The 18,536-nt window shown below is 36.5% G+C and overlaps 1 protein-coding gene across 1 annotated transcript; it reads left to right on the top strand.

The window, feature by feature from the left end:
• The first annotated feature begins 2,958 nt into the window (after window positions 1-2,958).
• LOC111045308 (protein TAPT1 homolog) lies at window positions 2,959-18,326 on the top strand. The gene is made up of 10 exons (XM_039426307.1): window positions 2,959-3,343; window positions 5,325-5,583; window positions 6,396-6,564; window positions 6,807-6,942; window positions 7,454-7,551; window positions 8,374-8,524; window positions 9,461-9,630; window positions 10,943-11,163; window positions 11,992-12,201; window positions 15,566-18,326. Exons 1-10 carry the CDS (start codon window positions 3,163-3,165, stop codon window positions 15,573-15,575), a joined length of 1,605 nt encoding a protein of 534 aa, XP_039282241.1. The 5' UTR covers window positions 2,959-3,162; the 3' UTR covers window positions 15,576-18,326.
• The last annotated feature ends 210 nt before the right edge of the window (window positions 18,327-18,536 follow it).

Genomic DNA, 18,536 nt, shown 5'->3' with positions numbered 1-18,536 from the left:
TGGCCGTAGTCGAGTAGATGATGTCTTTATAACTCAAGAGACCCGGGTTAAAATCCCGACCCAAGATATTTTTCATTACTTCTCCTACAAAAGAGAATTATAAGAACTATCTTCAAGAAACCCTACCTGGAGCACTGTAGACCCTTGTTTGTGGAGTCGTTATCCTCACACTGCCTGCACGTTACATCTTGGAGGCATGTTACTTACTTACTTGTTGTAGTCTTCTCCGTGGTCGTTAACCTGGGAATTGTCAAATTTCTTCCCAAACAATGGGGATTCACGGTCTGTGGTGCTGGTATGTGTAGTCGTCTATGAACTCTGCCAATGCATAGTAGGGCCTCAAGATCAAGTAGTTATTCAGACCTCTAGTAAAGGCACCGTAATCCTGAATTGCTTTGAGCTCCTTGGGCAGAAGGTTGAAGAGTCAGGCCCCAGAGTAGGCCGGCGACCTGCTGAATTTAGTGAGCCGGTGCTGCTGGAGTTCAATGTCGGCTCCATTTCTTGTGTTGTGGGCATGTCTATCTCCCCTCAATTTCGGGCTACTCCTCACAGCCAGGGTTGTTACTTCGAAGATGTAGAGTGCGACAACTGTGAATATGTTATGCTGGATGAAGAGCGCCTTGCAGTGATCCATCATTTATCTTCTTAGAATAGTTCTCAGGGCCCTTTTCTGTAGTCGCAGAACTCTATCAATCCTCGTCTGGGCTGCGGACCCCCATGCCACAATGCTGTACTTTGAATGAGATGCAAATAAAGAATGGTAAGCCATGAATGCAGTTTTCTCCTCAGTGATATTTCGAATCCTTCGGATTACAAAGATGGCAGATGACAGTTTTTTGCACAGCAGTTCAATGTGGTGTTGCCAGTTGAGGTGACTATCGATCAGTATGCCCAGGAATTTAGTATTTGTCTGTGCTGGTATGCCTATGTTTGTTTGGTCCTCCATGTTTCTGTTTTTTGGGGTGAAGCGAATGTGAACTGTTTTATCCTTATTTATGGTTAGATTTAGTTTTTTGCATATTTCGTTTGCTTCATTATTGAGTGTTGTATCCACCACTTCTTCGGTGTATTCATGCTTTTCAGATGATATTAAGATAGTGGTGTCGTCAGCAAAGAGAATACAGTTCTTCCTATGGTCGATTTCTGTGGGGAAGTCATTTATGTAGATCAGAAATAATAGTGGCCCCAGTGTTGACCCTTGAGGAACACCTTTATAAACTGTCCTTAGAGAGGATCTGTTGCTTATTATGCTGTTTTGCTTCTGATGGTTGATTTCAACATATTGCTTTCGATTCAGGAGATAGTCTTCCAGCCATTGTAGAGCTCTCCCTTTGATGTTCAATATCTTGAGCTTCTGTTTCAGCAGGCCAAGGTCAATGGTGTCAAATGCCTTCTGGAGGTCAATAAAAAGACCTGAAACAGTTTTACCTTCCTCCCAGTGTTTGCTGATATTGTTACATAGTTCGGAGATAGCTGTAACTGTTCCAAGGCCTCTCCTGAATCCATGTTGGTGTGATGAAAGTAGGCTGTTGTTCTCAAGGTATGCAATAAGTTGGTCATATACAGCTCTTTCAATCAACTTGAACTATAGCTCTTTCAACTACTGCATGTTTAATGGTGAGAATAAACCAAACATTTTTCTAAGAACCCAGCATCATCACCATCACAACACTAGACAGAGGGACAATACTTATGTGTTGGTAGGAAGATCTAGACTGGCTCAATATGGACCTAAATATCTCTGTTCCAAGGTCTACTACTGCTTACCGTACCAATTGAAAACATTGGAAAATACTCCTCAGTTTTAAAGTGAACTAAAAAGCTTTCTTACCAAGAAACCCTATTATAAGTCTTCGAGAATATCTTGAAGAAAGGACCTCACTCCATCGACGACATGAAGCAAGATGATGAATACAAATATATTGACGACCACGGCCCTGATGTGCTTCCAGTGCGAGAATTTCGCAAGTATACTTATATATAAGTAGGTACTATATAAAAGCAGATCGTCTACTTATTTCTCATCGTCATCCTCCCATTATCCATGCACAATCCTCATGTATAAAGTATCGAACTGATGAGAAAATCTCTAGTTTTTTTTTGTTATTTGCGGGGGCGGAAGGAAGCCATCCAATTGCACATGCGCCTGACTGATGTACGGTACCGTATTCCTAATTATAAAATTACGACTGCGGGTTGACTACATATTATTCTGGATACAACTCAGCTAGATGATTAGATTTTATTTCTACCTGCTACTCATATAGTAGACTCTTGAAAGGGGTGGAAAGGGTAAATAGACCCAGAGATCTCCATTACAATCCGCGATGGTGGGCATTTGCAAAAAAATAATATTATGTTCCTATCTCCTTGTGTTCTATATAACATACCCTTAGTTCTCTAGCTTTACAGTACCTACCGTACTGTACGGTTGAAGAAAGGAAAGAATAAAAAGGTATAAGTTATAAATTATATTTGGTAGGTTACCGTACCTAATTTATAAAAATTTACTTTTATACTTCTTTTTAAATTGCGTTTTCTTAACTTCAGTCACTTCAAGTTTGGTACAAAGTGACCCCTACTCACGTAAATTATATATTCAAATAAATAAATCACAACATTATTACCGAGGAATAAAAGGATGCATAATTAAGACTACCCCGGTACCTATCGATACCGTATAATAAGTTATTTGTTGAGGAGGATCAAAATTAATTTTGATCAACAAGAAGAATTCACAAACAGTAAATTTGACATGACTGTGATATACCACAGTACTTGTACTTGATATTCCTTCTACTGTTAGTACCGATGCACTTGATATTTAAATATTGTCCTGTCAAAAATCACAATTCCTCACCCTTCAACTACCGACTTATGATTTGAAATACCCGCCAAATACTAACCAGCTGACTTTACCTTTACCAGCTGATTAACAGCTGCCGACCGAGCGACAGACCGTGGTCCGTAGTTTTAGGTTATGATTCGGGAATGATGTAATGTTTATTATTGCCGGATTTTAAACTTTTAAGCTTGAAATGACTACACAAAAATAGTAGAACCACATTATCAACATTATTTGAGGGTTTGTAGAACATCGTGTGATTCTAAATTACTTTAATCTATTTAGGCCTATGTTGTATTAGTTGAAAAACTTGTATCATGACGCAAAGTACCGCGGATATTCCTCAGGGAAAAGTTAAGTTTCGTTCCATATCAAGCGTTGCTGATCCTGGATTTGGTGTTAACAGGATTGAGGAAATTTCTCAGAGACTCCGATCAAAATCAACAGATCCTAAATTAAAAAAGAAAGATTTAAAATTCGCTCCAATCGAAAATGATGGTAAGTTGAGAAACAATAACTTTGGGTGTTGAAATGATGGTTTTATTATATTTACAATAATTTGACTCAGTTTAATTGCGTACCTACCCTCGGCTTGCAGATAATTGATCTGACTTATTTATATAACTATACCTTACACTACTGTTTTAAAAGTAGATTTTGACATTTCTTGGTCAAAAAACTGTGACATTGGGTCAGGTAAAAGCTCTAGAACCTCCCATTCATGACTCTCTGTCTCTGAGAAAAGATGGGCACAGTGAAGCTTCTGGCGGAGTTAGAGGGGTTTCCAGTGGGGTCCAGACTATGGAAAACAGGATAAATGTCTATGGAAGTAGCAGACATATGAAATATCCCATACTGTGGGGTTCATGAGTAGCGACTCCTTCTTTAGAAGTAGCATCACAGTTTGTCAAAAACCATTCGCACTGGTTTCTCCGAATCGCTTGCGTCCCTTCATGGGCGCCTGCTGGGTGGACGTGAAAGCGCCTACCTTGGAGACGTATACAATTGGAGACCACAAGTATTTTTCCAGAGGCTTGTAGACAATTTAGAGGATACTTCTGGATTTTAACCGGCCCACGTGCCACCGGAACTGCAGCAGCGTCCGGGATGACTGAATGATCTGTAGGTGGTTCGACTGCAATGTTAGCTAAAATCTTCTGTGATACTTACCTACCGACTTGACAGTGCCGATGGATAGTAGTTGTCACACCTGGATAGTCACACCTTACGGTATATGCGCATAGCAGGTGAACATTATTTGGAGGTATAACTCAACATGTGGTCACTTTAGGGGCCCCCGGTGGGAATCAGTTGGGCCTTTAAACCTTCGGAAAATGGGTTTGGTTCCAGGTCCGTCCCAGGAAGTAATGGATAGCACCAGCCACGTTGAGCTGGTTATCATGGTGAATGGAAAAGCCATCAACCATTTGTCATTCGTGATAAAGAATCAATCAACCAGGGGGATTAGCACCTAAGGTGACCCCTTGGGATTAGCCTGGTCTATGGGTGTACGCTCAGGTGAAGGCTCCAGACTATGGGAGGTCTTCTGGTTGACTCTCCGCCTCTGGGTGGTCTTCTGGTTGACTCTCCGTCTCTGGGAGGTCTTCTGGTTGACTCTCCTCCTCTGGGGGGTCTCCTGGTTGACTCTCCTCCTCTGGGAGGTCTTCTGGTTGACTCTCCGTCTCTGGGAGGTCTTCTGGTTGACTCTCCGTCTCTGGGAGGTCTTCTGGTTGACTCTTTGTCTCTGGGAGGTCTTCTGGTTGACTCTCCGTCTCTGGGAGGTCTTCTGGTTGACTCTCCGTCTCTGGGAATAGCTGCGCACAGTGAAATAATCTTATCTGGCGGAGTGTCGGGGTTTTCCAATGGAGGTCCAGACTATGGGAATCAAGGCTGCCCTCGTCCCTGGAAGTAACAGTCATATGAAATTAACCAGAGTGTGGGATTCATGGGTTCGCCTCTGTCTCAGTATGTTGCTTCATAGTATGTAGAAAAATCTGTAAGCAGAACGAAAATAAATTGTGTATAGGCCTACTTGGTATTCATGATTTTATATGATTCATGTTATTTATATTATTATTAATTATATTTTTTGTATTGGTTAGTTAGAACTGTAGATAAAGATAACTTACTAAGGGCTGTGAAAGTATTCTAAGTTGATTGATCGTTATGTGCGGAAGTGTTTTTATCAATCATAATATAGTGCACTGGTGCACTACAGGTTTTCCAGTGATTAACCGATGTTTCAATTCATCTTCTGCATTCTAGAACATGGTACGCCATAGTGGAGTAGGTCAATTTCCACACAGAAAAAACTAAACATGTAGAAGACACATAAGAATTTTTGTAACTAACTATTGTATGTAATTGTAATTTATCTAATATTTTCTGTAATTGATGTTGTAGTTTTAGTTTTTTTTTGGAAATAAACATTTATCTATTCATTCTTTTCTAAAAAAATATGTTCTGCATTAATTTTCAGTGAATGACCACTCATTCTTCAACTTTCTTGGGGTTGAACTGACCCGCGGTTATGTTCTTGAGCATGATGAAGAACAATACTCAGCCCGTCGAGAAAAGGTTTACTCGTTCATGAAAATTCCAAGAGAAGTGGAAAAGTTCATGTTGTATGGGTTTTTCCAGTGTGCCGACTCTTTTCTGTTTGTCTACACGTTTCTGCCAATGCGCTTTCTCATTGCATTCTGGGCTCTCATCACTCGACCAATCACCACATGCTTTAGGTTTGAATCTATTTTTACTAATACAATACAGTTGAATAATTGATACAAATATTTTCAATTCACTCCTATGTTGTGAAGGTGATTTTGTGGTAAATATCCAACTAACATAATTCCAATGAATAATTCATACAAATATTTTTACTGAATTCAAGTGTCGTGAAGGTGATTTTGTGGTAAATATCCATATAGTCATAAATATCAAATAGTTTTCATTCAATTTCAATATTTTATCATTTGTTTCATGACAATGCTGTAGTTTCGCTTATGTGCTGGAAACGATAGTCGATAGATGAATCTACAATCTAAACATGTAATACAAATCTCTTTTAAATGCTTTAAAGTATGCAAATCAGTAAAGTACATTTAATTCACTTATTCCCTCATCATAGAGATTGCAAACTCACTGTTAAGCAACAATGATTGTATTATGAATTTTTGATAATTTTTATTTGAATAGCTATTTGAATACTTCTTTCCATTCAATTTCTTCCATGCTCTCCTTTCTTATAATATAGGCTATGATGTATTCATTTAAATAACTTTTAGGTTCAACTCACACTTACGCGACTCAGGTCGAGATGAGACTCGACTCTAGTCGAGAGCATGTGTTTCCAAATGGTGACACTCAGACTAGTCGATTCTAGTCTCCACGACTGTCACCATTTGAAAACACATGCTCTCGACTAGAATCGAGTCTCTTTTCGACCTGAGTCGCGTAAGTGTGAGTTGAGCCTTGAACTTCTCCCATGTAACTCAGCATACTTAATAAAATTAACTCGTTCTTTTTACACTTATGAATTTTTCTTCTGCAGAAAGAAGTCTCAAACATACTTGAAACCAGCCGAAATATGTGATCTCCTAAAAGTCAGCATTCTGATAATAGCGAGTTGTATGCTCTTCTATGTTGATACGTCGATGGTCTATCATCTCATCAAGAGTCAGTCTGTGATCAAACTCTATATATTCTACAATATGCTTGAGGTTAGTTTCATAATTTTTTATTACAATTTTTTCTCATTTTACCATTCATTATCAAGTATGAAATGCTTCTATTTGTATGCCTTGAAAGTTTAAAACTGTTATCTTATCTTTATTCATTGTCTTTTACATTGTATTGTATGTGATTTCACCATATTATTGTGTCATAAACATCTTGAATTATCTAATTGAGGAAACATAATTTTCATGATAATTATTTTGAAACCAATGGTTATGTTTTGCAGGTAGGAGATCGGCTTTTCTCAGCTTTTGGGCAAGATATAATAGATGCGCTATTTTGGACAGCAACAGAGCCAAGAGACAGAAAAAGAGAGCATCTCGGTCTCATTCCACATCACACTTTTGCTATCATCTATGTTTGTATCCTTTTAAGATCTCTGAATGAAATAGTATGCTAAAACTAGTTTCTAATTTTTAATATTGTAATTTCTTTGCAAAAACGTTTCAAAATACCTCATTGACATGAAAGCTGGAATGCTATCTGTGAGGTCATTGGATTTCATTAATGAGCAAGTCTTCCTTTAGGTATGGATATCGATTGTTTGATTAGATTATACTGTAAACTAAATTGATGCCGTAAAAACTCGTCTTAAAATTACAGGCTTGTTGGTTGGATAAATTTATAAATATATTAATAAAAAGACTCATGTATTCAAACTAATTCAGCTCATGAAACCTTGTGAAAAATGTAAGGAAGTATTTGTATGTATGAATGATTCAAGTTTCTCTTGATCTTCTGATTTCATCAAATTTCGTCATTCTATGCGTACCAATCTGCAACTAATTTTATAATGTTTCTCCAATAACATTGAATTATCATATGAACAATTCGTGGTTCTATATTTCGTTCCTTGACTTACTTAATGATCAGTTCTACATGGAATTTTAGTGCTATGTCAAGCAACAACTCTAAATGTTGCTATAAATTCGAACAATAAGGCTCTTCTCACCGTCATGATGTCAAACAATGTGAGTGGTTGTTTCTAATAAATTTTACTGTTGTTATCTAACATAGTTTTACTATTATCATATCAAAAAATATTATATTATAACTAAAAAACACCCGTTCAGATGTATTATTTAATGTGATACAAACAGTTTTAAGCTTATTATAAATGGTTCAGTTGCGAGGAAAACCTTTACATTTCTCGCGACTCATCCATCTAAATTTTCATAGAGTTGAATTTTCCTTTCAATGTTCTACAACGATAAATATTGTTTATTCAATGATTTGTTAAAAAATATTGTTTTTTCTGGCATTTTCAATTAATCAATATTCAGATGGAATTAATCAATTTTTAATTATTTAATCAATATTCATTTAATGCCGCATCCACACTATCGGCCAATGCGTACAAATGACGACCAGCGCTAAGGTGTGGATGGGTGGTTTGCCAGCGCTCGTCTTCATTGGCCTTCGTTGACATCGCTCCGATTTTTTTTTTGAGTGGAGGCCATTGAAGACCAGCGCTGACAAACGACCCTTCCACACTCTTGTCAACCAATGCGTGCTGTTCCCTGTTTGTAGTGTGGATGGCATAACACTGATGTTCGGTATCAAGTGAAATTTAACCTTATGAATATTATATTTTTAATGATTACAAAACGCCCTAAAAGAGTCTTTATTCACTTGAATTTTTTTCTGCGAATAAAATCACGTTTCGTTCAGAATTTAGAAAAAAATACTTTTTTAAATGACCACTCATCCATATAACTCATTCCTCAGCTTCAAGAACTAGGTATTCTCAAGCTATCAACTTCTGAATTGAATACATTTTCTTCTGTTTGCAGTTTGTAGAGTTGAAAGGAAGTGTGTTCAAGAAGTTTGACAAGAACAATTTGTTCCAAGTGGCGTGCAGTGACGTGCGAGAACGCTTCCATCTCGTCTTCCTCTTACTCATTGTCATCCTTCAAACGATGAAGGAGTATGCCTGGAGTGAAGGTAAAAACAAAATCTTCCAAACGTGATTTTTTTTTAATTTTTCATATCTAATAAGTCAGTAGATGAAGTTACTTTTTCCTTATGCAAAATTCAGTAAGTTTCTAGACACTGATTCAACCCTCAAGCTACATCTGAAGAATCATATTATGCTGCGTAAAGTACAATTTTTGTATATTTCTTTGTCAGAGATTGTTATTATGATAGAGACATAATTACTATGACTGTGAAAGTCCAAAAAAGTAAAAACATCAGCATCTATCATGATGCATTTTTAGCTGAATGCTGGTTAGTACTTGCATCTAGTTTAGCTGGCTCTCAGATTTACCGGGTTATTCATAAATTTAATTCATTAGTAGTTGTTCTAGCCTACTAGCTTTTGGTAAGGCTTCTATTGTATTTACATTTTTTACCATCAAACTTCTATTAATCCAGGTGAATTAATTTTAAAGAAAAATTGGATGAATCTTATTTACAGTAGGTTACCTATTTGGGACTTGATACACAGTGAGTCAAGTAAAGTAGTAGCAGGAATAATGCCTACAGTTGAAAAAACTGAAAGTATATGGCACTTTGACTTCAAATTTAATTGTTATTCTGACAAATCTTCTGCTTTTCAAAGGGTATGATCACATTGAATGCGTTTATCGTATATGTGCAAGTGCACGCATGGTCATGCATGACCAAGTGCGCAGATGAGAAACCAAATCTGGAAAGATCAATAGGAACTCTCACACTGAACGCGTGCACTTGCTGGTTACGATCAGTGTGAGCAGCTACAGACAAGTCACAACGTGTTTCAATGGCTCTTTCCAGTTTTTGTTTCTCGGCTAATGCTTGATCTGATTTACATCCAATATGATCATACCCTAATGCATGATCTGACGTTCATCCATTGTGATCATACCCTAATAATAGTATGTTTTTATTTGTTGCCAGAAACATTTTGGGTACTGGTTCCTGACTGTTTCATAGTGCTGATAGCAGAGATGCTGGTGGACTGGGTGAAGCATGCGTTCATCACTCGATTCAATGAGTTGCCTGTCGAGGTGTACCGAGACTACACGCTCAGCTTGGCTTATGATCTGGCACAAACACGCCAGAAAAATGTGAGTTACTACTTTGGGGGAACATTCACTTTATCAATATCTCAGTTGATCAAGAATCAGCCGGGTTTGGCACCTTCAGTACGTCAGGTTTTCAGTTTGTCAAGTTTTCCTGTTGCTTTCAGAAAGTCCAGTGGATACAGTATCATATATTAAGTTCTAAAAATTATCAAATATTTCTCAATAGTTCCAGAATATTGTTATTTGAAAGCAAAAACGTAATCCCTATCCTTTAACTAACTTGTAGCTGACTGTGTATCAGCAAAACCTTGTGCTGTGAGACTAGACGAACTAATCGGTATCTCAACAATGGTTCAAATAGGCACTTGATGAACTGAATAAGACCACGATGAAATGAATCCAACAAAACTGAACGGTATCCCAACAAATGGTCAAAATAGGCACTCCATGAACTAAGATCTCGATGAACTGAGACCCTCTCTTAAATAAGTATGGAGTTACAGTACCTGCTTTATCTAATGACAGGCAAGGATAGCAAACCAATGTTAATTACTTGTTGACTGGATCTCATTATAATCGGATGGTTATTGGCTGAAGTGCATGAGATTAAGTATACACTTTTCACTTAGGCTGCGTTTTCAACCAAATGCTGGTATTTAAAAGCATAAAAGTTCAGTATGATACCAAACTTTGCTATCCCTTTCACTTGTTCAACATCTACTTGACCTGATCAGTATTCTTTTTGATGATAGCTTAACTAATTGGGTGAATGATTGCAGGCAATCACAGATCACTCAGACCAATGTTGATTAGGTGCTGTCTGTAAACCGTAAATCTCACCATAGTCTGATGGCCGGTTATTGGGTGAAGACAAGTTTAGCAAGCCAATGATAATTTGGTCCGTTATTGGTTATCCATTTCGTTTTCACTGGAATTATTACTATTAGATACTTTTCATGTGTATTGTATTCTTATATAACTTTCAACACCTCACAATCTTTGGTGTGTCGACGATCGTTTCTTGCTGGTATTGCACATTCTCAAGCCAGACAGAAACTAAAGTATTTAAGGTTATGAGGGTCAGTATTTGGTCTGAGTATAACAGTCAGATAATTTGGTATTGACTGGATCGCACTATAGTATGCTGGTGATTGTGTGAATGATTGCATTGCAGACATTCACAGACAACTCCTACCAATGTTAATTAGGTGCCCACTGGATCTCGCCTTAGTCTGATGAAGATGATTGTGTGAATGATTGCATTGCAGACGTTCACAGACCACTCGTACCTATGTTAATTAGGCGTAGATGATGCTGAATGGATAGTGTAATTGTGTGACTGATGTGATTGCAGGCATTCACCGACCACTCTGACCTGGTGGCGCGGCGCATGGGCTTCATCCCACTGCCGCTGTCTGTGGTTGCGGTGCGCGTGTTGGGCGCGGCTGTCAGCGTGCAGGCCCCGCCGCACTCTGCTTGGCCGCACTCGGCTATGTTTGCCTGGTGGCACTGCGTCTGCTCAACAGCATCTCCATCCTCGGACAGGCTTGCCATCTCATCGACAACCACCAGAAGGTAGGCTACTGCATCACTCAGTTCAACACAGTTCATACAACAAATAGAAAATCAAATTTTATTTGTGACAACACAAATAAATGAAAAGAAAACAACAAAATATAAAACATATATATAATCAATAGTCGCTGATATGAAAAGGGTTTTGGTAGGCTGGTCCACTGGTATGAAAAATGCCTCAACCTTCCCGGCAATTATGTTGAAGAATAATCATAAGTGTAGGCAACTTTTGGTGAAAAAAATATTCTTTAATTCGTCTTTTTTATGACCAATCGGAGGTTGAAAAAAAATGACCCTTGTTAATGTAAGTTATAGTAGAAAATATGTAAAAAACGCAAGTTATCGTACGGAAATCGCTCTTACAAATGCCTAAAAGATCACTACAGTATTATTTTGAACTTGCAATTAGATGCCTTCATGCAGTAAAACTAGACTAATAGCGCCCTGCTTCACTCTGTATTAGACCTACTACATAAATGTGGCAAAATGTTTATGATCATTTATTTCAATAGGGTTTCTTGATAGTTTTATTACATACAATTATTACTAGTACCCTTTTTTATTATCTTATTTTAAGTCTGTGTCCGAGACACCACTAGTTTCGGGTATTTATCACTTGATAATTGGACCCGAATCTAAGAAACCGCATCTCAAAGAAAAGGTAGGCCTGCTAGTAATTCTATGTAATAAAAAATATTTTTTTTATTATGTTCATGGTGTATTTGTGATGCTTAAGATTTGATATAATTTTCACGATGTTTGATGGTTGTTTTTAGGAACATTTTTTTAAAACGAGTTTCAGAGACTAACCATTAATTTTCATTTTAGGATCACATGCCTGACGGCACAAGTCCGGTGCGGATCATCAAGGACTCAGCGACCAGCCCCACTCGGCCGATGGCTCCGCTGCGGCGGTCGGCCACAGTCGAGGTCACCCTTGCCTCCCCCTCTGCACCCCCGCCCACTCCCGACCTCCTCGCCGACGCCGACGAGCTCAGGACCACCCTCGGTCCGGGCGCCATCTTCTCCAACAGTGCTGTCAGTGCTATACTCTTTTCCATCTATAAATCAATGTCCTCCAAGGTTTTTAACCTCAAACGGTCCCTAGACGGTCAATACATATTATTGTATATATTTCACTTTTAGAATAGTAATTCTACAACATACTTGTTATTGTCCTTGCTTGCTGAAGATGGGACTCAGTGCCTTAAAACACGTCCAGATTTAACATAGCAAGTACTTTGTAGTGGTACTACTGTAGAAGTGAACAAAGTGTTCATTAGTTATAAATTAATCGTTTATTTACATCAAAGATTATTACAATACAAAACAGATTTTCACATACGACTGGATTCATAAATAGATGACAGTTGAAAGATGTCAAACATGAAAGTACATGTAAATGCTGAAATAATTTACCTACTGTACTGTAGCAATCCAGATCTTTTCAGACAATAATCATGTCAGAAATAATTATTAAACAAAAATTAAAATTTTTCATATTTATTAGCAAGTGAAATTTCTCATTTATTTCCATCTAAATCAAGCCAGTTTAGATTATTAAGTATTGTAGTGGGATTCACTAAGAACTGTCACCACTCATAAAAACATTTTCAAAGTCATTAAGGCTGCGCAAAGGCTAAAAATAAACTTTCTACTCGTGATATTTTTCAAAGTTTTTCGATTTGTATATAATCAAGCTATCAAAATGAAAAAGTTTTCTCAGAAAAACATTTCTTTTCCAGTCATCACTTTTTGAGATCTGAGCGCCTGAAGTGTCAATTTTTGAGACAGAACATTTCAAATTCGGTTAGACATAAATTCATGAGATTTAGAGGATGGATTCTTCATCGTATTGTTGATCTAGTAAAACAAAAATTTTCTGAAAATATAAATTTTTGGAAAAGTTATTCAATTTACCAAAAATAAATCAACTAAAAGTTATTTTTAGTAAATTGAATAACTATCTTAAAAATTGATATTTTCAGAAAATTTTTGTTTTACATCCTCTAAATCTCATGGATTTATTTCTTACCGAATTTGGAATGTTCTGTCCCAAAAATTTAAACTTTAGGCGGTCATATCTCATAAAGTAATAATCGGAAAAAATGATTTCCTGAAAAATCTTTTTCATTTTGATAGCTTAATGATATACAAATCGAAAAACTTTGAAAAATATCACAAATAGAAAGTTTATTTTTAGCCTTTGCACAGCCTTAACAACGTGAATCTCCCTATAAACTTGGGACGCTGGTCATTTTCTCCCAACAGTGCGATAGTATACTCTCTGTTATAAATAAAATATTAATTTTTGAAATTCTAAATTTTTTTATTCAAGTCTGTTAAGCTAAAAATAAAGTTAATGTAATTGAAGTCCACTGTGAAAACCTATTTCTCAGTTAAACTCTAATTTATAATTATTTTGAGCTTGTTAATTGTTGAAAGAACTTGAAGACACTTTCTACTATTGGAATTTTTATTCATACTTTGAAGCCCCTATTAATTTTCTGGAGAAACTTGAAAGCGCTTTAGTCAAGTTATGATATATCAGAACCATGAAATTAAAATCAGAACTATTAATACCATCATTTAATTTTATTTTACAGGATATATATATTCCACCCTCTCGAGGCTCGACACCGGTTCACTTTGAATGTAAACAAAATCAATACCATTTTATCAATCAAGCATTTTTGAGGGCACTCTTAGCTTTTGATTTGACTCCGGTGGATTTTGATTCTAGATTAGAATATTTCCCTTGTAATATCGGATAGCTCCTCACCTATTTGAAAATTGGTAATTTATAATGTCTGATTCTCCTTTTACTAATATCTAGGTCAAGCAAAAGTCTTTTGTTTATTGTTTATTTGTGGAACTATATAATAAATTGTGAATCCAAAATTCACGGCACTATAAATTTATTGAATTTATATAACAACAAAACTAATAGTAATTATTATTCTATAGCCCCAGTATCACAATTCCTTTATTTTCTAAAGACATTCATTTTCCTAAAATATAGAAAAAAGTCAATAATACTTGCCCAGACCTCAGTGAATTCATGTAACCTAAAACCAGCGTCAGATTGACCACAATTAATTGATTGTAAACCCTAATTAAATTTGTATTTTAATTTGAAATGCACGTATTAATAGCATCCATTGATGTTTTACATAGTCTTTGTATAAAATAATTATCATAAATAGCTTTATATTCCATTGATGTATATTTTTTTTACAAATTGCATTCTCTTTGAGACTGTGAAGAACTTTTTGCCGTTGCCGTTAAGAAATCACTTAAAATTACTTAAGTATTGTTTACTGAGTTATTGCTTTGGAGGTTTGATACATTTTTTGAGGAATTAAACATTCTTCTTAATTATTCCCACCATTAATCTATTCTGCTGAAATAAGTAATTGAATCATTCCTACTCGTAGACATAAAATGTTATAATTTTAACAAGTACAGTAGTATAGATTTTTTCTGTTGAAAAATTCAGATTACATCGAGTATTGAAATGAATATAACATCATCTACCTTTTTATATGTTATATTACTGCATTGTAGAACAAGGTAAATATAAATTCATAAAATATAGAAACACAATAGAATATAATACGAAGTACACTTTTATTTTATCATTTTTCAAGTAGTTTCAACTCTTCTGTCAGAAAACTGCGTCGGGACTTCAGCCGGTGATTTGCAGGGGTGTGGCCAAACATTGGGTGTCTGTTGTCGTTAACCTGTCGAGTTCGCTCAGCCCTACCAGCTATCTCTCTTCGCCCCTCATCCGAAGAGAGATAGAGACAGGTTAACGACAACAGACACCCAATGTTTGGCCACACCCCTGCAAATCACCGGCTGAAGTCCCGATGCAGTTTTCTGACAGAGACACAGGAGCTGGGCTCCTCGGCTCCACAGGAAAGAATGAGATTATGGCATGAGAGTACAGACGCCACTGACTTGGTGTTGAGGGAGCAACTTCCAACAGGAGCAGAGCTGTCATATGGCTAATGGAGAACTCTGAACCTCCTCAGAGCAGAGTGTGCCTGCACAAAAGAACATCGCACAACTTCGAGGCAGATTGAGGATCCGTACTGCGACTGTGGCAATATCCAGTCAGATGACCACCTCCTAAAATGCTGTCTTGCACCAGTATGCACTCGACAAGACCTCTTTGTATTTAATGACGAAGCTGTTAAAACAGTGGATTTTTATTCTAATTTAGGCATTTAATCATCCATCACCTGACACGCACGAACGTACGAACGAACTCTTAATCAGCCATTTTCTTAAATCCTCAGTCTAAAGTCTCAGCCATTTTCTCTTGAACATGAAAATAAAAGTGAGTACATAAAATATTGTATAATTTGTGACGTTTTTTGTGTGCTGTTATATCCAGGTTAGCATAACGGACGTGTGCCTGAACGAGGAGATGCTCCGAGTGGGGGTGGGGGCGTCAGGCGGTGACCAACTGGAGAGCATCGGAGAGGACAGCGAGTGTCTGACTCGCAGTGTACCCAACATGGCAGCCTGCGCCCAGGGGGGCATGGGAGGCGGTGCCGCCCCCACGGCCACCACTCTCGGCAGCCCCTCGGCGTGTGCCGCCCTGGGCGAGCAGCAGCCGAAGCGAGCCGAGTCGGAGCCCTCCATTCCGCACCTGGTCGACAGTGAGGCTGCCGAGGCGCCCCAGTCGCTATGACACAACCTGTTCACCTCCTTACTGCTCGCTGTCAATCGGCGATGCAACCTGCTGTGATCCTATCAAAAGTTCCAAGTTCATCAAGTCATTCAAATATTGAGACAGAATAATAATTTACCATTCTAAGAACCAACCAAGCGTTTCTGTTCAATTGCCAAGTTCATTAATTTCAAATCTTTATTACTGTGATTGAGACAGAAAAATAGTTCTACGATACTTTGATCTAACCGAACGTTTCTGTTCAATTGTGAATTCCATTCATTTCAAATATTCAGTACCGCGATTGAAAAAGAATAATAGTTTTACCATACCATGATCCAACCAAACATTTATGTTCAATTGTCAAGTTGATCCATTTCAAATATTGAAATAGAATAATAGTTTTACGATACTATGATATAACCAAACGTTTCTTTTCAATTGTGAAGCTTATTCATTTTAAATATTGAGACAGAATAATAGTTTCACTATACTATGATACAACCAAACGTTTCTGTTCAATTTTGAAGTTCAGTCAATTTAATATTCAGTACCGTGATTGAGAAGTGAATTTCATTCAATATATTAAAACATCAATATATATTTTATATTAAAATATTAAAACAATATTAGTTTTACCGTACTATCCAACCAAACATTTTTGATTAATTGTGAAGCTTATACACCCCTGTTCAATTGATATATTCAGTATTGTGATTGATATATGATAATACTCTACCAAACTATGATACAACCAAACATTTATGTTCAAAAGTAAAGTTCATACATCCCTGTTAAATTCAAATATTCAGTAGGCCTACCTATCATGACTGATACAGAATAATAGTTTTACCATAATATCCAATCAAACCTTTATCTTCAAAAGTAAAAGTTCATATATCCCTATATTTAAATCAAGTGTTCAGTAGGCCTACTGTGATTGAGATTAAATAATAGTTCTATGTTACTTTGAACCAACCAAACATTTCTGTTCACTTATGAAGGTGGTATACACCAACAGCTATCCACATTCAATTAATATAAGGCACCGTGTTTGAGACAGAATAATAGTTCTATCCTACTCGTACTATGATACAACCAAACATTTTTATTCAATTGTAAAGTTTATACTTCCCTATTCAATTCAAATAAATAAATATTCGCTATTTAATTCCGTGTTTGAGACAATAATAGTTTTACCATACTATGATACAAACAAACATTTTTGTTCAATTGTAAAGTTTATACATCCCTATTAAATTCCGTGTTTGAGACAGAATAATAGTTACCATACTCTTCAATCAAACGTTCGCTGTGACCCAAATCAAACAATTCAATAGTGACGATGATGATGAATTCCAACTATTCATATTCAATTCAAATGTTCAGTGTGGTAAAGGAGGCAGAGTAATAGTTTCGCCATACTCTTCATCCAAACTTTCGTTGTTAACAATTCCAGACGAATTCAATAGTGTAGATGAAATATAAAAAATGTCGTTTTTCGACGAATAAAATATATTTGATCATTAATCAACAATTAATACTATATTAGATATGCCGAAATAACTTGAATCACAGATACCTGCTATAGAAGGCGTAGGCAAAAGAAAATTGGCCTCTCTGTGGTCCTATAATTACCACTGACTGAATTACCACATAACGTGAATAGTACCTAGAATACTATAGAATAATACCTAGCTTTCATCAAATCTGTGGCGACTCTTCTTCCTACTCCAATTTATATTTACTGATCAATTAAACTTTTCCATTTCAGTACAATATTTGTAATATAATAGTGCTCTCTATTCTATGTTTGAAAAAATTAAACTTCTCAATTTCTTTATATTTTACATTGATAAAATAACTCTTGTAGAACAATACAAGACTTAACCTATTTCGGACTATGTGTAACCTTATCTAAATTTGGGAGAGGAATAGCACAAGGCTACCTTATTTTTTCTCTCCCTAACATTTTGATGATGTACTTATTGTATGAGTCCATACATTTTTGTTTGTATTGCTCCATCATGTCCGCGGTAGCCTACCTATGTAAAAGTATTCGGAAGGGATCATTATATAGATAATATCATAGAGAAACAATATCGTAAGTAGATATCCCATGGTATATGTCGCAACTTTTACTGTTATCTCAAGTCGATTACCATCGATTATTGTATATTTTTACTGTTTTGTTTGGGTGAGAGTGTATGAACGGCACAATATGAGAGACTACCAGCGTCACACACCTTTTTGGTAAAGAAATACGTGGACTATCGGCTTGAGATAACAGTAAAAGTTGCGACATAAACGCCCTATACCATGGGGTATCTACTCGCTATTGTTTCTCTATGATAATATGCAGTAACTTCGTATTCGTAGCTAAACGAGGTTTTATCAGTTTCATTGGAAAACCAATTTAAATTTTACTGTACGGTATAAAAATTATGAAGTGTGAAACCTCAGATACATATAATCCAAACATGTGCATCACCGATCACCTCTTCTTTGTAGCGTGGTTTTTACAAATTTTGTGACTATTCTTCTTAAAATAACTTCATCTTATTACAATAATTTTGTCTCTAATAAATAATGAATCATTATGAGTTAATAATAGACTATATTTTATGCCAAATTATTATATTCATTGCTGACATTCTTTTTGTGTATTTCCAATTCATTTTATAGAAGCCTT

The sequence above is a fragment of the Nilaparvata lugens genome, chromosome 4 (genome assembly GCF_014356525.2).
Source record: "Nilaparvata lugens isolate BPH chromosome 4, ASM1435652v1, whole genome shotgun sequence".
NCBI lineage: Eukaryota > Metazoa > Arthropoda > Insecta > Hemiptera > Delphacidae > Nilaparvata > Nilaparvata lugens.
This window is presented reverse-complemented; position numbering and strand designations above follow the sequence as displayed.

What these genes read in the sequence shown, in the direction of transcription:
- LOC111045308 (XM_039426307.1), top strand. Translation starts at nt 3,163, where the DNA reads ATGACGCAAAGTACCGCGGATATTCCTCAGGGAAAAGTTAAGTTTCGT. An exon ending in TTTTGCTATCATCTATGTTT is followed by an intron (nt 6,943 to 7,453) that starts GTATCCTTTTAA and finishes CTTAATGATCAG; the next exon opens with TTCTACATGGAATTTTAGTG. An exon ending in GGAGTATGCCTGGAGTGAAG is followed by an intron (nt 8,525 to 9,460) that starts GTAAAAACAAAA and finishes ATTTGTTGCCAG; the next exon opens with AAACATTTTGGGTACTGGTT.